At 51.2% G+C, this 21,892-nt stretch overlaps 8 protein-coding genes across 8 annotated transcripts; 3 read left to right on the forward strand and 5 right to left on the reverse strand.

Annotated features, from left to right (window-relative positions):
- Nucleotides 1-203: 203 nt before the first annotated feature.
- Nucleotides 204-703, forward strand: STEHIDRAFT_135162 (uncharacterized protein; the record flags this gene model as incomplete). Its single annotated transcript, XM_007310237.1, has 3 exons — nucleotides 204-336; nucleotides 422-570; nucleotides 650-703. 3 exons carry the CDS (start codon nucleotides 204-206, stop codon nucleotides 701-703), a joined length of 336 nt encoding a protein of 111 aa, XP_007310299.1.
- A 184-nt stretch (nucleotides 704-887) lies between these two features.
- On the reverse strand, nucleotides 888-3,179 carry STEHIDRAFT_162601 (uncharacterized protein; the record flags this gene model as incomplete). The annotated part of the gene is made up of 8 exons (XM_007310238.1): nucleotides 888-1,053; nucleotides 1,386-1,399; nucleotides 1,472-1,748; nucleotides 1,810-1,862; nucleotides 2,607-2,707; nucleotides 2,764-2,825; nucleotides 2,892-3,060; nucleotides 3,113-3,179. 8 exons carry the CDS (start codon nucleotides 3,177-3,179, stop codon nucleotides 888-890), a joined length of 909 nt encoding a protein of 302 aa, XP_007310300.1.
- A 243-nt stretch (nucleotides 3,180-3,422) lies between these two features.
- STEHIDRAFT_162602 (uncharacterized protein) lies at nucleotides 3,423-5,861 on the reverse strand (the record flags this gene model as incomplete). Its single annotated transcript, XM_007310239.1, has 13 exons — nucleotides 3,423-3,681; nucleotides 3,894-3,952; nucleotides 4,023-4,260; nucleotides 4,331-4,383; nucleotides 4,443-4,466; nucleotides 4,525-4,567; nucleotides 4,631-4,646; nucleotides 4,710-4,783; nucleotides 4,974-5,080; nucleotides 5,158-5,284; nucleotides 5,461-5,629; nucleotides 5,700-5,746; nucleotides 5,812-5,861. The coding sequence occupies 13 exons, from the start codon at nucleotides 5,859-5,861 to the stop codon at nucleotides 3,423-3,425; spliced, it is 1,266 nt and encodes a 421-aa protein (XP_007310301.1).
- A 1,828-nt stretch (nucleotides 5,862-7,689) lies between these two features.
- On the reverse strand, nucleotides 7,690-8,857 carry STEHIDRAFT_135163 (family A G protein-coupled receptor-like protein; the record flags this gene model as incomplete). Its single annotated transcript, XM_007310240.1, has 6 exons — nucleotides 7,690-7,796; nucleotides 7,818-8,110; nucleotides 8,179-8,384; nucleotides 8,459-8,539; nucleotides 8,599-8,670; nucleotides 8,726-8,857. 6 exons carry the CDS (start codon nucleotides 8,855-8,857, stop codon nucleotides 7,690-7,692), a joined length of 891 nt encoding a protein of 296 aa, XP_007310302.1.
- Nucleotides 8,858-9,862: 1,005 nt separating this feature from the next.
- Nucleotides 9,863-12,320, forward strand: STEHIDRAFT_125816 (uncharacterized protein). The gene is made up of 7 exons (XM_007310241.1): nucleotides 9,863-9,881; nucleotides 9,969-10,263; nucleotides 10,325-10,463; nucleotides 10,521-10,634; nucleotides 10,700-10,815; nucleotides 11,074-11,744; nucleotides 11,843-12,320. Exons 2-6 carry the CDS (start codon nucleotides 9,994-9,996, stop codon nucleotides 11,656-11,658), a joined length of 1,224 nt encoding a protein of 407 aa, XP_007310303.1. The 5' UTR covers nucleotides 9,863-9,881; nucleotides 9,969-9,993; the 3' UTR covers nucleotides 11,659-11,744; nucleotides 11,843-12,320.
- A 580-nt stretch (nucleotides 12,321-12,900) lies between these two features.
- On the forward strand, nucleotides 12,901-14,805 carry STEHIDRAFT_135166 (uncharacterized protein; the record flags this gene model as incomplete). Its single annotated transcript, XM_007310242.1, has 4 exons — nucleotides 12,901-13,324; nucleotides 13,398-13,467; nucleotides 13,558-13,914; nucleotides 13,977-14,805. 4 exons carry the CDS (start codon nucleotides 12,901-12,903, stop codon nucleotides 14,803-14,805), a joined length of 1,680 nt encoding a protein of 559 aa, XP_007310304.1.
- A 209-nt stretch (nucleotides 14,806-15,014) lies between these two features.
- On the reverse strand, nucleotides 15,015-17,235 carry STEHIDRAFT_162606 (uncharacterized protein; the record flags this gene model as incomplete). The annotated part of the gene is made up of 6 exons (XM_007310243.1): nucleotides 15,015-15,278; nucleotides 15,346-15,487; nucleotides 15,546-15,811; nucleotides 15,895-16,392; nucleotides 16,470-16,586; nucleotides 16,675-17,235. 6 exons carry the CDS (start codon nucleotides 17,233-17,235, stop codon nucleotides 15,015-15,017), a joined length of 1,848 nt encoding a protein of 615 aa, XP_007310305.1.
- A 1,404-nt stretch (nucleotides 17,236-18,639) lies between these two features.
- On the reverse strand, nucleotides 18,640-21,526 carry STEHIDRAFT_162607 (uncharacterized protein; the record flags this gene model as incomplete). The annotated part of the gene is made up of 4 exons (XM_007310244.1): nucleotides 18,640-19,282; nucleotides 19,331-20,062; nucleotides 20,125-20,644; nucleotides 20,707-21,526. The coding sequence occupies 4 exons, from the start codon at nucleotides 21,524-21,526 to the stop codon at nucleotides 18,640-18,642; spliced, it is 2,715 nt and encodes a 904-aa protein (XP_007310306.1).
- Between the last annotated feature and the right edge of the window lie 366 nt (nucleotides 21,527-21,892).

Here is a 21,892-nt window from a genome sequence, read left to right on the forward strand (position 1 = left end):
GACTTCTTGCTTCCTTTTCGTCGCCCCCAAAACCCGCTGGAGGCCTCGGTCCGACGCTGTGGCGTGGCCGATCGAATGCGCAACTACGTTGAAGTTTCTACAAAGTCCATGACGCAACTTTCCCTCGTGGCCATCTGAATCATAACCCTCTCAAAACTGTAACGCAGCAAACCTCTTCTTCTAGACCGACTCCTTCACATATCATGGCCTCCAACGTCTTTTTTGTCCCTGCGACATCCACCCATCGCGTCCTAGACCAGCTCTTCGCGAAATATCCCACAGAGCTGGGAAAAATCGGGAAGTACGAGCAATGTGCCTTCATAACTCGTGGAACAGGCATGTCCTCGGTCTGAGACCTCTCGCTACACATTCTTGTAGAGAGGTTTGACTGAGTCTGGACAATGATTGGGTATGGACGTAGGTCAATTTATGCCGGGACCGGAGGCCAGACCTGCTATAGGCGATCTGGGGAAGCTCGAGTTCGTGGAGGAGGATAGGGTTGAGGTGGTGGTGAATGATCAAGGCGGGGCCAATTTTCAACTCAAGGGTATATTGAAGGAGTTGAAGGAGGTAGGTAGCATATCTCACTATCCCTATTCTTTGAAGTGTGATGCATCGAGTAATTCTGTGCCGCTTCACCGTATAATAGGTCCATCCGTATGAAGAGGTCGCGTACGACGTGTACACATTGGCCCCGTTTTGAGTGAATCAAGGTGTATCGAGCAGTCTAGTTAGGGGCTTATGGAGGGAATCTGACAGGGAGTGGCGTCGTCAAGGCGTCGTCGTGTTCGGTACCTCAAGGGCCGCGAAGGCACCCATTCGTGCGGGAGGCATTTCAAGACACAGTCGAGAGCGCATTCGGTAGTAATCGATCACCCCTCGAATTCTCAAGAGCCCAACCTATTAATCGAGGCAGGAGTAGACCAGGAAGCTCTGGACTTGAATACTCGTTCGACGATCCCGGAGCACAAAGCCTGGCAGGAACCGTCTGCAGCGTCATCGACATCCATAACGAGTTCTGCCGAAATTGCAGGGCGGAGAAAGCGTGGAGGACTGGTTTCGGTGTCAAGTGAGCGCCGGTCGATGACAGCTCCGACTGCGGTTGGGGAAAACGGAGAAGCCGAATTTGGCAGTGAACGTTTTGCACGACGCGTTTGTTTGTCCGTGTTGAATTCGGAAGGCTTCGGGATTTCTCGGCTTGAGTGCCTGGCTTCCGCTCGGTCGCTGTTCAAGAAGAATATTACTTCAGCTGGCGTACTAAAGGTAATTATATAACATAGACTGCTCTTCTTGGACTCTAATTATACAAGTGTGTGTTTTGCACATGGGTCAATCGGTATCATGGACGCCTATCAGCCATCTCGATATACTCGTCAGCCACGCACCCAGACCGTGAGACCTGTGCACAACGAAAATGGAGGCGAATGACTGTTCAGAACAAAACATGCTAACTTGAATAAAACATACTTACCAGCCTAGATCCATGGCATCCGTCCGACGTCCGACAACCTTCCATGGAGTCTGTGCAGGGGCTACTCTGCCACTGGACGTGATCAGGTGGCGCGCCTGTGTTCCCGGAAACACGACACTGTCCTGGATCTTTCTGACGTGCATTCGACTCTGGCGGGAACCTAATCTCAGATATCACTCTTGAGGAAGAGTCGGGATCTGACATCAGTACTGGGTCTGAAGGAACTTTATAGATGCGGAGGTTGAGGACCAGCCTGCTAGCGAGCATGTTTGGCGTTCTAACGGAATTAAAAGGGGTCAGATTTTGGTGCTGTAGATGTGGAGAGCCAGAAATATTACAAAGCGTAGTATGCGTTGATGATTGCGGCGAATTGAGCAAGGTAGGACAATGACTGCGCTTCGGGCACATTGTCAGTGTGTAGTGACCAGAACACTTACGATATAGTAGCACTCACGCTATCATCACGCTTGCTAGATACCTAGTAGATGTATAGATTTTTCATGCCACCCAAGTAAATCAAATGCAACGAATGGCGTACAATATTTGTAGAGACTTGGACGACGTTGATCATGAAAACCAGTCTGATTAGGAGCACCATTCTCAGCGACCGTTCAATGATCGTGAATGAGGTTTGCTGACAGAAAGTACAGGCTGCCTGTATGTAGTTTTGGATTAAAAATCGGAGGATTGGGAAGGGGGAAAATCTGAGTTTGCTTACCATCACGAAGCAAAATCTCCATGAGTCCAGTTTGTCCCAAACTGCGCATCTCCATGACATGATGCCATGTCTTCCTGATGGTAAGTACGAGTATCAGGGCGTCGAACGCCAAAGCCAGAGATGCTGTACCGGCATTCACTTTGAACCGTAAAATTAGAGGCTGTGGTAACGATGATAGCTCGAAGAGACTGACAGCTACAGAACCGAGAATGGATCCTTCAGAGAGCGCGACAGAACAGGTTGCTAACGAGGACTCACGAGTAGAAAACATTTGCATCACCTACAATCTTTTCTGTGCATCGTGGACTCCAAGAGTATTCGATTGAGTCTGTTTTGTCGTTTGAACCATATAACCGTCCAAAAGTCTATATTATATATACAGTGACCCGGTCTTGCTTCAGGGAAAGAGTAACTTACCCAGAAGTCGATGCCAATCCTGCCAAGAATTGGTAGCGACGCGACCACGGAAATCCATCGTTTATCGCCGTACAGAGCATGAATTCGCATGACAAACACGACTACACCGAGGTCAACATGTCAAAGAAAGAAAGCAAGCAAATTGGAAGGGACTTACCGCTCGTGCATGCCACCGTAAAGACGCCAGTGAGGTACTTCACGTGAAACACGTAGTTGCATCTAGATGTATAACCCTACGTGAGCCAGAAGACCACGAAACAGACGAGTACATGAGCTTTGACTGACCTTCGCATTGACCCTGAACCAGGAGCATCTTCATAGAGGCTAGCGACGATGGAAAGTAGCATCATGTATCGGTTCAAGAGGAAGACGATTGACATAACAGACAACTTGCGAAGCCAGATAGCTTGAACCTCGACGGAGAATGTCTGTAGGTAATCGTATATCCAGAGAGCTAGACAAGTATCAGCGACTGACGCGCGTGAGGCATCCTAAAGACAACGAACATCGCGCCGATATGTCCGCACAGAGCCCGAGTCTGGTCCCCGCGACACTGCTCAGAGTCGAAGGCATCCGCGCCCAACTGTTCTGTGACGACCAGTCTAGAGGTGATAAGTGACGTACTCAGCTATTGCGTCGCGCGCGACGAGCACTATGAGTCCGTTCTGCATGAACGACTCGGACGATGCGTGAAGGGAACGGTGCGACTGCGAAGCCTGAGACCTTATATCGTCGTTGTATGCGCTAGATCCACCTGTCCTTATCGTGCAACGCGGCAGCTCGTTTATTCATGATCTATTGAGATCGTAACCATGATTAACGTTCGGCAAGTATGGGAACCGCCTGCTCGTTGGTCAGCGGGCTTATCGGACTAAGCGAAAGCAATTCGCGAAGACCCGAGCCGACCCTTGTCGCCTCTGGATCTCCCACAAGTTCGCAATCCATTGGGGAAAATAATCCCAGCTCTGGATGGTTGCGCAGCTCCGCGCAAACGAAAGCAGACGATGACGAAACTTTGGTGGGAATACTCATTGAGGTCACATTATTGAGGTCGCCGCTGATCCGCTCGAGGGAGCTGTACAAGCGGTCAAGTGGTGGCGACACGCGCCTATATGCTCGTCCTGTTGACCAGCAAAAATAAAGTCTCGGTCCTGAAGCGGGTGTCAGTCAACCAATACTGTACATAAAAGCCATCCGGCACACGGAATCGTCACGAATCTTGGAGATCGTAGCCAATTTTCTTTTCTTGGAACGAAGGAGTATCCATTGGTACAGTCCAATACTTACAGGGAATTCATCTCAACATCATCAACATTCACGTTCTGAATCACGCCTACCGGAGCTCCCTAACAACAGACAGAAAATACTGTTTCAGAGTGAACTCATGTCATGTCGACACCAACGAAACATACTCACCGTCTCCGGAGTCACGTACGGATAATCCCACCGCCCATGGTCCAGCGGCGCCCCAATGTTCCCAACAATACGACCACTCTTCTGCTCATTCGAAGTAAGATCAGGAGCGAATTCGAGGTCAGATATTATTCTCGAGGCTGCTTCATGGTCGTATGGTGTACCTGCGAGCATTGGACCGGACGGGGCGCGATAGATGCGGAGGTGAAGGACCAGTCTGTTGACGAGCATATTGGGCGTCCTATGTATTCCGTTCGGGAAAGGTAAAGGTCGTCAAATACCAGAGAATTTACAGAAAAGAGGACGATTACACATCATAGAATGCGTTAATGATCGAGCTGATTTGACCGAGATACGAGGTTGACTGAGTGTAGTGTTAGCGTGAAAGTATGTACCGCCGACTAGCAAGACTATCGCACGTACATCTGGATCATGCATGCTGGAGACCTGGGCAAAAGCATGAGTGAAGGCATTGTAGCAGTACAGATCGCGGTCTCAGGCGTACAATGTTGGTTGCTAATTGAAGGGCGGTGATGATAAAAGCGAGTCTGCATCGAAAATGTATTAGAGCCAGGGACAATTTAGGTGCGCTTACGGAGATGAAGACTCACAAGAAGTACAAGCTGCCTAAAAGTTCAGGTCAGTTACTCGGTATCGCCAACGAAAAGAGGATCAGAATACGAGGCTGACCATCGCGAAGAAACACCTCAATGAGCCCTGTCCTTCCAAGATGACGCATCTCCATGACATGGTGCCATGTTTTCCTGACAGTCAGTACGAGGATCATTGTGTCAAATAACAGAGCCAGACAGGCTGTCGCGGCGGTCACTGTGATTAAAATCAGATATCAAGGAGTCAGACACTCGTAATGGGGTGAACGATCTTACTGCTATAGAGGAAATAGCACGTCAGGTCATTTCTTTGGGCGGTAAGCAACGAACTCCCAGAACTCACGAGTAAAAGATGCTCGGATCGTGGAATAGCAGTTGTTCCGTACATCGCGAGCTCCAAGATTCATCGACGTCTACTTTGGCGTTCGTGGCATGTATTGTCTTGAATTCCTGCATTCATAGTGCAACGAGTTCATTAAACTCATCTCACCTGGTAGTAATAACGCGCCGGGGAAAACGATACATACCCAGAAGTCGATTGCAACCCTACCCAACACCGGCGTAGAGGTGACTACGGCAATCCACCGGTTCTCGTTATATATAGCATACAACCTCATGATAAATAACGCTTCATGAAGCTCATCAGCCTTCAAACTATCCACGCACACGACTAAAATTAAACTGACCATTGGTACATGCCACGGAGAAGACGCCACACAAGAACCCCGCATGGAGTACATAGTTACAACTGTGCGTACGACCCCATCTCCGGCTGAGCTCACAGAACACCAAACAGGAGACAGAGGAACGGAGAGACTGGGCTCACTCACCTAGTGATCGTACCCGTCCCAGGAGCGTCCTCGTACATTCCCGCGATGATCCCGAGGAGCATGAGATATCGGTTTAAGAGGAAGATAACTGACATCGCAGAAATCTTGCGCAGCCAGATCGCTTGAACCTCCGTAGAGAATGTCTGGACGTAGTCGTACAGCCAGAGCGCTTTGAACAGGCGAGGTAGTCGATTTACTTTGAGCTGTAAAGTTGAAGAATTATCATGAAGTGAACGTACATCGTGCCGATAGATCCACGTAGAGCCCGAGTCTGATCTCTGCCGCACTGTGTTCAACTTGAAAGCATCAGTCGAGCGCGCTTTATTATTCTGCAGAGGACTAGGAACGCACGTAGTGGTTGAGTCCCGAGTGGCGAGCTGTCCCAGAGCGCGAGTCCGCATAAGTGGCGATGAGCGAAAGGAAGAACAGTTCCGTGGTCCTCAGTCGTTAAATCCTATGATCGAACATGCAGAAGCGCCCCTCGAACTGTTGGGTCAAGTATCGCAGTTGAAGGGTTGGAGGTGCCAACAACATAGCGATTGTATGTAGCAGCTGTCTGGCAGCACATGGGAGGGAAGGGTAATGACGCTCGGAGGGGTCATTTGGAAGACGCAAAAGGGGCTCGCAGCGAGTCCCCGTCGCCGTAACTCCCGCGGGGGTTGAAGATGAAGAACGTAATGGCAGGCGCCTCGCAGCGAATGAAGCCATACGGAGGCAGAAGTACTTGGACGAGGCGACGACGCTGTAAGTCCTCTGGAAGAACTATTCATGCCTTTAGGCTTTGACAAGTTCGTGCGTCTGTTTCTGGTAAGGTAAGGTTATCCATAGAGGATGGTCAGGTCCGTCCGACAGACGGACACCGATCAATAGGGTGACTGTCAACGAATTCCAAGCCTCCGAACTGAAAGCGGCGTTAGACGTATTTCCACCAAGATGGAAACATACAGGGATAGTCATCGACCAGGGCACAGCAACCACTTGCGACAGACAGATCTTCGACTCATGTAGATCATCCTGCAGCCCCAATTTTCCTGTTCGAGTGAATTGTACTTCGCGTGGGAGCAGGCTACGTATCCTTACGGACCCTCTGTTCGACGCGATCGCGTCGCACCTGCGCAGATAGGACCACCCAGATTAGAAGACGTTCACAACGGACTCCGACGAGCAAGAAAAACAAAACAGATTAAATCCCAAATTACCTTGCTTGGCAAGGTCTCTCCCACCACGGTAATTGTGGCTGAGCGACTTTTTCGCACACAAAGCCAAACAGTTTGCGTAAGCTTTTCTCACATTTCTGTGGCACCCCTCACTCAATGCAATCGCGTACTTGATTACCATCATCAGGACGGAGCAATTTCTATTTGCCCTGGATATACAGTTTTTGTACATGCCCAGCATGTTTCGCGAAAGTATGCTCGATATCTGCGCAACGCGCTCAGGCCTGAAGGGCTATCGACGCCACAATGAATCAAGCCGATGCTTCTCCTGAGGCCTACGTACGCTTCGAGGCGCTGCTGCGGTCAGCAAAAGCAAGAAACCTGACATCAGTGGCCATCGGAACGTGGATGTATCTGTGCAGAGTTAAAGGCTGCCTCTAATACGAGTTGAATACGAGTTCGCGAGCCAAGAAGAACCATCTGTGGCGCGACTCTTGCGTGACCATCCAGAAGCAATTTCCGGTACTGAATACTCTGCAGTATCGCTAACAAAGTTGCTACTGCAAATAAAGTGCACAGAAATATTGAGCACTGGTAGATATGCCATTGTCAGAAGAGGTCTCTCAAGCAAGGTCAGTGCCACAGCATGTGGAGCTTCCCTAGTCTAGAGCAACCACGGTACTTATAACAAGTCGCACAACACCAACCTGGCACCCCGATCTCGAGACGTCCCGGTATCTTCCGGAATGCAAACCAACGCCACAGGGTTGACACAAGCTGAAGGGCCACCCATACCAGTACTGACTACACCACAGGGTTCAAACTTCGTGTACAGGGACTGACCAAAAAGAAAGAAATATATTGGAACAACATGTAATAAGTGATACAGGGAGAGGGGGAATCGTGAACAAAGTAACGTCGCAGTCATGAATAGAGAGGCGAGGAGGGAGAAAAGATTAGGGATTTATCTAATAATACACCGAACGTGACGATTTAATGGCATTCGTGAATCGTGACAGAGGGAGAGAAATGGAGGATGGTGAAACGTAAATGCACCAACAAATCAGACCTCTCAAACCACTCCCGCCTCCGCCTCCTTCCTCCCCGTGCTCGTCCCAACCCCATTCGTCCCAGTCCCAGCCCCCGCCGGACCCGCACCCACACCCGTCCCGGTAACGCCTCTTCCATACCCTCCCGTACCCGCATAATCGCTCGCCTTACCACTCTGCAGCCCGAACGCGGCGTAGTCCAAGCTTCTCAGAGCCCAAAGGTGTGTGAACAAGAAGAGCGGTCCAGCGAAGAGATCGAGGATGCCGTAGAATATCATCTCGCCCGTGGGAGAGATACGGTTCCCGCCTTCGGAGAGACCCCAGCAGATGAAGTAGAGAGGCCAGATGAAGGAGATCCAGCCGGAGCCGGTGTTGAAGAAGCGACGATGGGTTGCGCCACCCGCATTGAGAGAGGTGCGCGACCCGAGGCCCCAGAGCGACGTGCTGTTTCACAGAGCAAGAAGGTTAGTAAGGAGGGTGAGAAGAGGGACGGGAAGAGAGGATAGGCATACAAGACGTAGAAGAGAGCGAAGAGGCCGAAGACGAAGAAGCCCCATTTGTAGCTGCTTGGGGTGAGTGCGCCGACGAGGCCCATCACGACGATGGCGAGGGTCATAAATGCGGTGAGGAAGACGTCGGAAAGGGCGAGTCCAGTGGTAAGGAGGACCATTATAATGATCAGTGGTCCGTTGATGGCCCATTGGATGTAACGGACCCACTAATCAAGACGATGTCACGAAGAACAGTGAGTATCCTGTAAAACACGAAAATACAACGATATTTATGACTTACGAAGACGTTTCGGGTACTACCCGGGGAAGTGTCCCGGAATTCGGTCGCGACAGCAGTTTGTCCAAGATCAGACGCCATAGCCTGTCGACGAAATTGGGCCATGAATATTCTGAAATAGTAAGGTTAAAACAGGGGCTTACGAAATACGCCACGGCAGACACAAACAGAATTACAGTTGCGGTGTGATGGAATGCCCTCTGCCCTAACGGTTGCTATGATAAAAGACTGGTCAACATCGGTCAGCATAGTATAGATGAAAATTCATACCATGTGCGACCAGAAAAGTGTGAAGAGCATGGAGACGGACATGAGGGCGCAGACGGCCCACAGCCAGTCACTAGCACCATTGGTAATATGGATGTTGGCGGTAGGAGGGTTGTCTTGGAGAGGGCCTGCCATGCTGTTGAGGTCTAGCTAGCAAATCGTACGCTACAGTGAGAAGAAGAGTGGTCAACACTGGGGAAGAAGGTAAGCGTGAAGGTGACTCTTACTGAAGGGATTATGAAGAGACGACGCCGAGGTGACAAGCCCACCTGAGGAGGGTGGCGAGGCTTATATGCAGCGCGGCGCTCGAGTTCGACTCCGACGAAGAGTCGTAGAACAGTGGAGAAAGACGGGAGCGCACGTCGGATGATGACGAACTCGAGCGCAAAGTAGTCATCGAAACGGTCATCGACTTGTCCAGACTATTCGGTTATGGATTCGAACACATCACGAGATTCTAGTTTTGTTCTCACTTCTTTGCGCCCCGGGCTCTCGAAGTTTCTGGATGCGGATGAGCCGGTGGCGAGAACAAGGATAGGATGACGAATGCTGCAACGGGAGGGAAGCGAAGACACTCCACGAGCGCGTAGGGACCCTACAAGTGGGTCAGAAGAAGGATGGCACGTTCGAACTTAACTCTAAAGGCGTTCGGGCGATTTCGAGTGCGCTTCGTACGTGTTGCTTACGATGCGTACGGGCATGTTAGTCCCCAAAGAAATACAGCCAGGCCGGTCATATCAGGAGACAAAATTCCTGCACTAGGCGACGTGAGACTCGCATCGAGACTACCTGAGAATCACACGAGAAAATATAGAAAGTCATGAGAGTTCTGACGGATCTTGGTGGCGCTTCCTAATTCTGAGAAAGAGAGGGTATAAATCTGGCCACATTGATTTCGCTGGCCAAAAGACTCCACGAGCCAAGAAAACACCATAGACAAACGAAAGTTGGGTGATGAGAGTGATCCTGGAGCACAAGCTGAGCACAAGCACGAGGAGAGAGAGGGAGACGAGGAGAAGCACAACCCTAAGGAGAAGCACAACCCTAACCCAGCCAGACCCCGCATCCAGGTTGGCTGACGTAACTTATGGACGCTTGTTTCCGCGTCGAGGGGTTCCCAAGGCGGCTCGCGTCGAGTTATTTACGGTCGTTTGCCCAGGTAAGTTAAGTCCATAACGGGTTCGTACCATCATATTTCGTCCATCAAACGCGCTTGTTCATCCGCTACGACCACCATGCCCCGCAGAATCATAAGCTCGGAAGAATCGTCGATGGAGCCTGAGGCCGAGCCGGAGGTCGAGAGCGGAGAAGAGATGGATGTTGAAGAGGGTGAGGACGGGGAGGAAGTTGAAGATGTTGAAGTTGACGATGAGGAGGATGCGGAAGGTGAAGTTGATGAGGGGGAAGCGGAGGAAGAGGGAGAAGATGAAGACGTCGATGTCGAGGAGGGCGACGACGACGAAGACGCTGAAGGAGAAGAAGACGACGAGGATGAGGAGAATGAAGATGACGAGGACGTAGGGGCGAAGGGGCTGTCAAGGGTGCGTTTCTTGTATTATTGTGTTCGTTCTCGCAGTTGCTTGAATACTTCTCATATCTTAGGGACCCTCTGAACTGGATGACCTATCATCACTGGCGGCGTCTCCGGCACCAGCGCCCTCTGAGACCCGCACAGGTCTCAAGATCACGCTCAAAAGACCACCCCAAAAAGCCAGCAGTAGCAGAGGAGGCCGGTCAAATGGTGCGTCTTCAAATAATATCTTCCTTCGCGGAGATATTCATGGCTTTAACTACGCAGTGGGCCTGGAGTCTGAGGACTCTTCCGACGAGATCATCGGTGGTTCTAGTCGTCCATTGACCGCCAGACAGGCCGTTCTAGCGAGTGGTGTTGATCCTGCGCATGTAACGTTGAGTGCGTATATCTTGCAATATATTTCGCATAGAAATACGTTGTACTCATATCTACTGCTCAAATAGCACCGGAACCGTCAAAGAAAAAGAAACATTTGAACGAAGCTGAACTTGCTCTTCGACGCGAAGAAACAGCACGTAAACGGAAGCATTTGTCCGAGAAGAAACTCGAGGATGAGAAGGTACGTGTTCTGAATACTTCTTTTATCTTCGTTTACGCGGAGGAATTGCATATCATTACTGTGTGAGCTCTTACTCTGGGAGATTTCTGAGTGCTCACTGCTTGTGCATATTCTTCTGGACGCGAAGTTGTCGTGCAAATGGGCCACAGGGGCTGGTGCCACAGTCCTCCAGCACGTCCCAAATACTTTGTCTTCTTACTGTCTCTCTCATCCCTCTCAGTCAATATTGACTCACATCCTTATGTTCCTTCTAACCAGGCTGAAACAATCAACCGCCTCCTAAAAAAACAATCCCGACCCCGCGGAAAACGTAGCGCACTCGCCACCGCCGACGACCGTACCCCCGCCTCACGCCCTAATACTGGAACCGGTGTCGCAGGAACACCAGCTGATGAGGATGATGAGTCGATGGAGCCCGCGGAAATGGCTGTTCAGGAGCTGCCGACGTGTTGGAGGTGGGTTTCTTCGACAACTAAGGTTGCTGGAGCGGCGGAGGGTGGCGATGCCAAGAAAGCGAGTAACGGCGAGGATGTCGTGATGAATGGAGATGGACATGACGAAGGCACTCTTAACACGGTGGCTGTGGAGGGAAGAAAGATGGTATTGTCGTTTTCCATACCGGTGTCCATCCTCCCGCCACCCCCAGAAGCCATCGCGCTCGACGCAGCGTCAGCTGGCATGGATGTCGACGGTACCTCGTCACGGCCCAGGAGACCCAAAACGAAGACGACTTCGCTATGCGACGTTGATGGATGCGGGAAGGGGAGGAAATATAGGCTTGTGAAGGATTGGGAGAGGGGGGCTTGTGGGATGGAGCACTTGAAGGCTTTGGAGGTAAGCTGAGACGTGCCTAGGCGGGATGGCCGGAGTGCGGCGCTTCGCGGACTGGATCTTGGTTTGTTTGTTTGTTTTTGGATGGTATCTAGGCTGTGAGTGGTCCATTTTGTCTTATGATCTCAGTTGACGGGATATGGTCAGACCCGTTAGGCTAAATGTTGACTGTTGCTCCATATCATCTTTCTTATAGGTATTTCTATGCCTGTATACAGGAATTTTTTTTGGTTCTCCGCACTGAATAGTGAACAGTCATACCGCGACCACCTGGATTGGTTTCTTGATACTCACCATGTATCGCCTTCGAGCGCGCTTTGCCTCAAGAACTCCTGCACGCGAAAACAGAGTTTCCAGGGCTGCTGCGAACGGGATTTTATACCCGCTCTCGAGAGCTAGTATAGCGACCATCCCGTCGCTTTTCCATCCCTGATCTCAGCTCCCAGTCCAGGCCTACATTTTAGTTGCTCTATTGTCATGATTGAGATGGTCGCCGGATCATCCTGCAGGCAACCTGCAGGACACGGCAGCGCTATGTACGCGAGCATCACTCTTTCCTCAGTTGGAGATGCCTATAACATATCCTACCATCGTCGGACCCCGTGTACTTCCAAGTTGCTGCCAAGGTACCAAAGAGCGATACATACAGCAGCATCGAGGACAGTCCTAGCAGCGCCACGCACTCGGTCTCACAAACCACACAAGCGTGGGAATATATGGCTTCCACGCTACTACTTCCGGAAAATCCCTTTCTCCTCCGTCCACAGTCGTTTCGATCAGCAGTCCACGTCATAAAAGCTTCTCCGGTCTAGCATTTTGTTTTCTGCAACTGCGCTTACCGCGCCGTAGTTTTCTGCCCGACAGTCCACGAAAACAAGTATGGCCTCTTCCGTGCAAATCGTCGTTTGGAGTCTGTTGTTCTCCCTCGTACGGTACAATATCACTACGCCTTCAAGCGTCGGCAAAGATGGCTGTACGAGCCAGCTTCATGCAATGCTACGAAATGCGTGAACGTGGGCAACTTAGACCACCAGTACTGCAATGAAAGCGCCGAGTGGTCTGTTCTGAGGTGCTGTGCATGATGCAAGAAGACGCCCCCTATGTCTGGAAGGAAGGAAGGTTTTTTTCATTTCATTCCCCATCGCGTCTACTTTGCTTCCTCCCTCCGACCATAACACTTCATCTCTCCACAATCGTCGCTGTCGACGCCCTGGTCTCCCCCTTGTTCCTCGCTCCGTCCCTTCCTGCCCTATCATGGGTTACGGATTTCGAATTTCGACACCCCCTCACGCCACATATTCACAACTTCCTTCAGTACCACTCGACCCCGAGGCTTCCAGCCCTACTTCGTCCACCTCCACCTTCACTGAGCCTTCCGCCTCAAGCTCGCTCAAACACCCCTTACTCGCTCGGTGTCTTCCGTGCTCACATAGAACACGACGACGATGTGTCCTCCTCCTCATTGCCACACTTCTCTGCACGTCCGTGTCCGCCATCCTTTTCTTCACGCCGCTTCCGAAATACGCCGTCCAGCTCACCGCTCCAATACGGTTCCCGCCTACGTACGAGAGTTATCGGGAGAGAGAGGAGAAGCTGGTTAGGAGCGTGAACGGGGATCCAAAGGTGGAGCCGCTTCGACCGGGAGTGAAGTATTTCTTCCCGGAGAAACATGTTCATGGTGCGTTTTAGTCTTGTTCATCTTCATCTCCGGTGGAGTTCGTGGTCCTGATAATTCGAGGGGCATATAATAGGAGTTGGAATTGGCAATGCTATTCAAGAACTTTTTCTGAACGCTCTCGTGGCGCATGCTAGCAACCGGTCGTACGTCCTACAGTTACCTTCCTCTCTCCGAAATAGGACGTGAAGTCAGACGCCCATACCTATTCTCGAATTTTGCCCGTATTCCGTCAGATTCGTCTGGGACGACTACACCTGGTCAGAAGACCCAGAACCGTACTCACAATGGGGCGACAACTGGATTCCGTCTCGTATACCGCTCTCTGTCCTCATCGACGGCCCTATGGTTGGGAAACCATTTCCTTCAGGCGACTATACCCCTCGGGCCGTGACAAAGTCGTATTTTCATGAAGTTTGCAAGGAATTAGGGGGCGTGCAATACCTCGATACGGAGGAGATGAATAAAGATATGTGGTGGGACGAGAATTACAGCGTATTGGATATTTTGAACGTTTGGGTGGAGAAGTTGAATTCGATGGATGCAGCCTGTGTGTCGACGGGCGGGAGTACGAAAGTGCTCTGGGAATATTGGTGGGCACCGTTCTCTAACGATCAACAACCAACCGGGAGCGCTTATCCCAGTTTGTCGATAGGTTCTTCGGGAATCGACGATACTGGCCTGTATGGCCCATTCTCCGTGATTCACCACTCATCACCCACTTCAGCTGGTCTCCCCTCGTCCTCCTAGGCATCGAAGCCAACAAAGAACTCCTCGGACTCCCCCGCCTTCCCTTCTTCTCCGACCTCCAACCACCACTCTCCTTCTCTCATTCCCTCTCATCCATCGGCCTCAGAGCTCTCAAAGACGAACAATTCGACATCATACCCGGTCTACTCGTTCTCCACGTCCGTCGAGGCGACTTTTCGTACCATTGCGATGGTCTGGCGCATTGGGGCTCGGATTGGCAAGGGATCATACAGCTGGCGACGGATGGAATGCCGGATACGTTCGAGCGGGAGAAACCGACGCCGGAGCATTGGGAGGAGGGAAAGTATGAGACGGACGTGTTGCCGGTTTATAAACGGCGGTGTTATCCCACTATCGAACAGATCGTACATCGAGTTCGCGAGATTCGACTCGAGCATCCGAGGTTGAATCGGATATACGTCATGACGAATGGAAAACACGACTGGTTGCAGGAACTTCGCCTCTCTCTTCTCATAGACTCGGACTCTCATTTCATAAACGTTGGATCGGAGGAGGAGGTAGAAGAGTTGAAGCTGGAAAAATGGGAAGAGGTGAAGACGAGTCGGGATATGATTCTGGATTGGGATCAGAAGCATGTGTCTGTGAGCGTGGATGCGGCGATTGCGATGCGCGCGGATGTTTTGATTGGGAACGGTTGGAGTTCGTTGAGTGGAGATGTTATCATGTTGAGGATGGCGAAGGGGGTACCGAGGGAGAATAATAGATTATGGTGAAGCTTGTATTTATTTTGTCCGGATACCCAGGAGCTGATATGAAGAGATCAGCGACTTACATGTACTTGTTAAACGACTGATGCTTTGTGACCATTTCAAGGATATGCTACACGCATTCGCAATGAAGCACGTCATGTCATCATTAGATCTAAGGTAAACCGATGTACTCGTATATGTATCATTAATTTCGTCGCTGTTCGTGTGTCGTTCTATGGCTCGTCTTTTCCGGTACCATCCTGCTGACCATATAAACCCTCAAGGTCGTTCCTAACCGCTTTCTCTTGAGCATTGTGTATTTCCCTTCGCTCACGTTGGATATCCGCCTTATACTGGGCTAATTTCTTCCTTTCACTCTTCGACATCTCCCATGGCCAGCCGTTACGCACGGTTGTGTCGCGCTCGGAGCGTAGGCGACTATGTTCTCGGTAGAATATGGAGCGTAGAGATAGTTCTCTCAAGACGTGCTGTGAGAGCTGAGGTGACGATTGGAATGTTTGATCCTTGCGGTGAATGGACGTGACGATCGAAGGGAAAACGTACCTTGAGCCGGAGTACAAGGCTTGAGATTTTGGTGGTGAACGCTTGAGTCCTGTCACAAATCCTCTGGATATCCCCCATAAGCAGATCATCCCTTTTGGCATCAATGACAACATCCGCTAATGCAAGAACCAACTTCAAATGCCTGAAGCACGATCATCAGTCCGTGGTATGCAGTATAAAAAAAGGGTGAGGAGACCTACTTGTCAAAGGACGACCTCAACTGCCTCTGTTTTTCTCTCCAAGCCACTTCATGCCCCTTTATGCGCTCTGACTGGTTCGCAGACAGACGCGGTGGGACGACCTCCGAAGTAGAAGACGGAGGCAGCCCAGCGTCTTGGGACACCGGTATGTTGACCAACGAAGTGATGAAAGGAGAGATATCGCGCAGCACCTCTGCAAGTTCATCGCATGCGGTGACTGCTAAGTCCCTCGGAATCGTCAAGTCTGCTGCTCGGTGCCCAAGTTGCTGCAAGAGGCCATAGAAATAAATGAGGTATAAGTAGAACACTAGGCCCGTATATGCGAAAGAACGACAAGATGAGGACATACGTCTCCCATGGCCTTTACTATCTGTATCAGATTCGGTAGTTTGACGGCTTCCAAGTCTGTAAGCGTATGCCGTTGTAACTGAGCTTTCTTGATATATTCAAGATGGTCTTGGGAATCACGATTGAGGGATGGAGGAATCTCCGTGATATCAGACAGTTCTGATTGGGAAGGAATGGTGGAGAGCGTGTGGATAGTCGAGGGACGAATAGAGTGTAAGAAAGGGTGGACAGAAGAGCGGCGTGCTTGACGAATTTCTTTATTTCGGAGTACTTCTGCCTCGTTCGCCCTCGCTGCAGAAGTAAATTCGGATTTCTTTTCAGCTCTCGCTTCCTGGACGGTGCGAACTATTTCTGCTATGATGGCGTCGATCTTCAACCAGAGGTCTTTACCATCCGCAAGGACTATCTTGAACCATTCGTTGGTAACAAATTCGACTTCCACTAGTTGTCGGCGTTCGTCCTCTGTCAAATCCGAAATCTGCATTACTATCTTGCGAAACTGGAGGTCAATATCAGCCGGCGTGATTAAAGGAACGATCTACATAGATGACTGAAAGACAAGAGTTGGGAACTGACAGCTTTTTCGATCTTGGCAGTTTCCTCTAGGGTGGGTCGCCGTTCAATCTTTTCCTCTGAATGTTTTGAAGGCCCAGCGTGCTGGTCGTCGTCCCGAAACAGATGACTAAATCTGTACTAGAGCGTCATAACAGAAATGGCAACCAGTGTTCCATGTAATGTAAGAGAGTGGGAGTCACAGTACTGATGTGGCGAGGAAGTATACCTCGTTAAGGCTACGAGAACCAGGCTTGCGTCGAAGAGACCCGGATGCATGTAGCGATTGAGTTGCTGCGGAACCAAGCGAGCCATTTTGGTCTGGGATCGCTGGAAGGTCACGCTCCTTCAAGAGAGTGTCGTTGTCGGTGGCCTTACGCTTTCCTTTCTGGTCAGCCTCGTGTTCGATGGTGTGCATCGAGGGCTCCTGTACAGAAATGACTGTCTCCTCATCGGGAACGATACCAGGCGATGCATGTCCCTGTAGCGTCGGCGGGTCGCTGTTGTATTCCGTCACGTCTGAGACGGACAAATCATCCTCATCGGGCCCAGCCTCGAAGCTTAGATCAGAACTGAGCTCGTCATAAGCGATCATGGGGCTCAAGGCTGAGGGAGTTCGAATCGAGGAAGAACTAGCTGCGTCAGTCGTTGTTGGCGCCATCCTCGGTGATATTCCATCAAGATGCGGGCGACGCGGGGTGCTCGGAGCGGGAGGATTCGGTGAGCGGTGCGAGTCTTTCTCGAGGTTGGCAGATGAAGAGAGGGGATGAAGTGTGAAGGAAGAAGGCATTCTTGGGCGATGGGTCTTCCTTAGGGTTTTATCGGTGGGATAGTGAGAAGAAGAAGCGAAATCGGATGGGGGCTGGTGGGAGTGAGACGGGCCAGCAGACGGGCCAGCATTACCCGCTGCATTGCAGCAAAATAATGTCAGTGTTTGATCCGAGTTCAGGTCAGCAACTTTTACCCGCCTGTGTTTGACGTCCGGTATGCAGAAGGATGTGAAGAGGGCTGCTTCGTGCGTGGAAGGAAAGCAGTAGCTGGGAAGTGCTCTGTCGGCCATGTCACGCTATAATCGGCCGAATTCTGCGGAAAGTTATTCGTAACTGTCCATGGTAATGTCAGATAAACAGTCGTAAAACCACAGAGACGAGTACAGAAAGCAAGAGGCAGATCATGGACAGATTTGACACATACAAGGATCATTAGTCGTTGGACGCATCGTCGAGGAAGCCGGGTATCCGGATACACCGGAGTTAGGAAAGCCATTAGTTCCATTCGAAGGCCAAGGTCCAGGGTGAGCAGTCGTAGCCATTCGTACGCTTTGAGAGGGTTTCAGTTGGACGGACAACAGAAGCGTGACGAAGAGGGCCACGTACGCAGTTGTGTAGGAGGGTGACTATGCAGTTACAGAGAACAGACGCAGACAGCAGGCGACGACGAGCCCTTATACGTTCTGATACGAGATGAGTGGCAATCACATTAACAGAATGCACTAAGGAAGAACAAGGCGCATCGCATACACACAGACAGACAATAACGAAATGGCGCCCAGGTACACAGATCGAGGAACAAGAGGAAACACTGGACTTGGAACAAGGAAGCTGGGTGGCGTTACCAAGGAAACCACCTACCAGAAGCGGATGCGAGCTCCCTGAAAGTGAATATGTGCGCCGCGGGATTTCGTACCGATAGCGTTCGAGCGCCTGTACTAACTGTGGAAGCCCATCACGCAAAAACAGGTGCAAGGCGGGTGCCAGTGGCGTCGGGTGGCAGACAGGTAGTGGCATGGACCACTGAGATAACCTTGCTCCATGGTCGGTATTATTTGCTCAAAACGTCTAAAAATATTGTCAGAGAATTTGGGACGACAGTACAGCTTGGGTGCATGTTTGCGAACGGGTTCGACTTCAGAGGAAAACGGAGTAAAAAGTCAACGACCGCCAACGTGGGAGCCACGTTTGGTGAAGGACCGAGGGGGCGGCGCCTAATCAAACATCTCGCCACTCTGGTTGCCACACGTTCGCATGACGCAAAAAAAAAACTACGAGGCTCAGCTCGTAGAAATGTTGGTATATAAACAAGAACAAAACGTTATGGTACAAGAACGAACGAACAAAGAAAATGATAGGGTGTTCATGGATTTCCAGAATCCGAACTTCGAGGGAGCAGCTCTCTAGTGCTCGACGCTCAGCGCTCAGAGAGGACCCACTCCACGAATGTTCTCCGCCGCTTGCGCGCTCCTCGTGCGGTAGCGTCCGGTACGAGAGTCGATCCAGCCCGTAGCTCTTTCGCCAGACTGCTCACTCAGACCTTCAACCTTGCCCTCCTGCGTATCCTCCGCCTGTCCACGAGAGCTCATACGGTATCGGTTCAAGAAATTGCCTAACAGAAGCAAGTTGGGCGAGACGGGGCCATCTTGAATGTTGGCCTGTTTCGACTGGTCGGCTTCGAGATTAGAGTGCGAGAGTTCATCAATGGCAGTGGTGCGGAAGGAGTCGGAGTTCACTGCATCAGTTTGGTCCTTGGTCTTGAGAGGCGAAAGTCTCGTGCGACAGACGACAGATGCCGTAGGGCAAGGATCGTGGGCTGGACCGCGAGGAGCTCGCTTGATGGCTGAGTGGGGCGGAGTCGCCTTCCTTGACAACCACTCCAGGTCCGGTTCAACGTCGCGTTCAGATATAGTCCTCTGGCGGTCAGTATTGCGGTCTAGACTGCCCAGGTGACGAAAGGCATCGGAAGGGGTAGTAGGATTTTCGGAGAACGAGCGTGCACGTGACTGAACGTCGAGGGGTTGAGGACGAACTCCACGAAGGGCTGGTGGACAATACTTGGAAGAGCTATAATTTCGTCAGAAGCGGGACGCGAAGGATAGAAGAGGGACTGACTTGATAATATTGGCCTTTTCGATATCCTCTTCCTCGCCGCCCTCACTCTCACACCCAGCCAAGGCACCTTGTTCGTCTGTTTCGCCCTCGCCATCATCATCTACACCATCAACTTCTTCTCCCAATTCAGTAACGCTCGCGATAGTCTCCAATCTCGGAATTCCGTCGTCCATGTCGGCACCGAAGAGAGAGCCCTTCCAAGATGCCATAGCTTCCTTCTCCAAGATCTCGACCTCAGCCTCCTTCTCAAAACTAACGCTCGCCACCAACCGAGAAGTCGGATCCATAGTCAAAGTCGCGGGATCGAGAGCACGAAGAACTCGGCTCTGACCGTGATGAGAAGAGTACGAGGGGTTAGGAGTAGGGCTTCTGCCGTCATTGGACCAGAAGCGGGTTCTCATAGCGTTCATGCCCGTGAAGGATCCCATATCGCTCGATACAGCGGACTTAATAGGGTTGAACGGAGAAGAAGACGAGCCAGAGGAGTAGTCCGATCCCGAACCAGAAGATGGAGTGCTCAGATGCGAATCGTAGAAACGCATGGAGGAGCGTGGACCGGCTGTCGGACTGGGGCGAAACTCCTGCGCCTGGATATTGAAGAGGAAGGGTGACATATTGGAGGCGAGAGCTCGAGAACTAGAGTCAGAGGTTGTAACGTGTTGTGTTGACTTGTACTTGCGATCTTCGGCAGCATGGATTGTGGCTGCTGCGCTTGTGGAGGATTGAGTGCTCCTACACATACATGCAATGATCAGCGGGCGAAGACGGTAATAGTATTTATCACGTAAACGTACCTGCTCTTGAACTCTCCAGTCGTATCAGCCTGAAGAAAAACGTCCGTGCTCTCAGCTGTCTTTAGAATCTCAAAACGAGCGCTAGGTTCGGACTGCACCACTGGCTTCATAGGCGGTGCAATCTGACAGTCAGTTGTCGAGCGAGGAGACCCGTTCTGCCAGATATCCTCGAGTGCCATGTTCGAAACAACGAGCGAAGGGAACCTTTGAGTAGACATAGAGGGCCTGAAGGTTGAGATCTGTTGTTCATCCTTCTCCACAAGCTGGACATCGGAGATTGGCGGCGTATTCAACAGGACATAGACTTTCCCAGGTGGTGGGACCATGAACTCGTCGGGAACGCTGGGAGTCGCTGTAACAATAGGCGCGGATGGTAAGGCAGACGAAGACGCCTCCACAGCAGAGAGAGGTGATCTTGAGAGAGATCGCAAAGCCGTGTCGGAAAAGACTATAGGTGTCCCTTGAGCCGATGAAGTGGAATGGGTCGTCCTGCAAGCGTCTTCGAGATGCTGGGTAGTCACTGAGGGAGTAATGTATAGTGAGTTAATTCGGTTTACTGGGCATCCAGCACAAGACACGCACCCAGATCGGAAGCACCCGGCAACAAGCCAACTCCATCAGACTCCTCTTCAGCAGAAATGCCACCAAAGAGACGCTTGTAAAACCCTAGACCAGAAAGAATGGTCGTATAGAACACCGCAGCCGTCGCCTGCCAGACATACTTGACCCAAATAGAAGCAGGGACCGCAGCCCAGCCCATGAATTTCGGATACAAACGAGCCGGGAAGACGAGAGAAAAAATGACGGAAAGTGCGGCCATAGAGAGGGCAATGACGAACACGTAGAGCGACAGAGCGGACAACAAGGTAGCTGTGAAGAGAGGGTCCCCGAGGAGAGGGTGCGGCAGCAGAGTCGTGGGAGTGGCGTTGAGTAGGATGTCGCCTGTTTCTGAATAAACGAAGCCGTTGTAGGTGGCCACACAGGTAGGCCGGGAAAGGAAGTCGACCATGCAGTAGGGTGCTCTGGATCGAAAAAGCATGGCGAGCGCTGCCGCGTGTTTCGTCCCGCCAGCGGAGAACATCGAGGCAGTGGCATCGTCATACTCCCCTCGAGCAGCAGACATCCCTAGAAGCCAATCAAACGATAGTAACTGTGTGATCGGATCTACCATCGTGCTGAGATGCCACCTGGAGTACAGAGGAGAAAACAGTGGTTCGCCGAACCATGAGCACAGATGTATGCCGCCTGCGATGAGAATGGGCAGTACAAGATCCATAGCTATAGTAGACTCGAGAGAGGAAGGAGGGAAGGTGGCGCAGATGTAGTGAGAGTAATGGGGAGGAAGGGGAGGTGGTGGTCCTGAAGAAAGACTCGTCGCTGACGACTCGTCACCGTCCGACATGGTTGTTCATGGCAAACAAGCGCAAACACGATGATGGCGCCTGACACGGATGCCCAGCCCAGTGTCAGAGTGGCGGTGTGGCGCCATCACCACGATCGCGACTGATCGCAATCATGCTTCTGAATCAGATTTGGCCCATATGTTATATGTTCCGCGAAGCTAACTAAGATGTCAGTGCACACGTTCAATGAGAGTAAACTGGAAACCACTATGATGGTTTTTCTAGAGCAGGATACTTACCTGAGATCTTGGGCACGTGTTTCGTGTAGGTGAGGGGGAGGTGGTGACTGGCCCGTGGAGGATTTTTCGGCCTTTTGAGCACAATGTCATGCGGCGAATCGAAGACATATCTTCCAAATGCCAAAG

This window comes from Stereum hirsutum (genome assembly GCF_000264905.1).
Source record: "Stereum hirsutum FP-91666 SS1 unplaced genomic scaffold STEHIscaffold_19, whole genome shotgun sequence".
NCBI classification, from domain to species: Eukaryota; Fungi; Basidiomycota; class Agaricomycetes; order Russulales; family Stereaceae; genus Stereum; species Stereum hirsutum.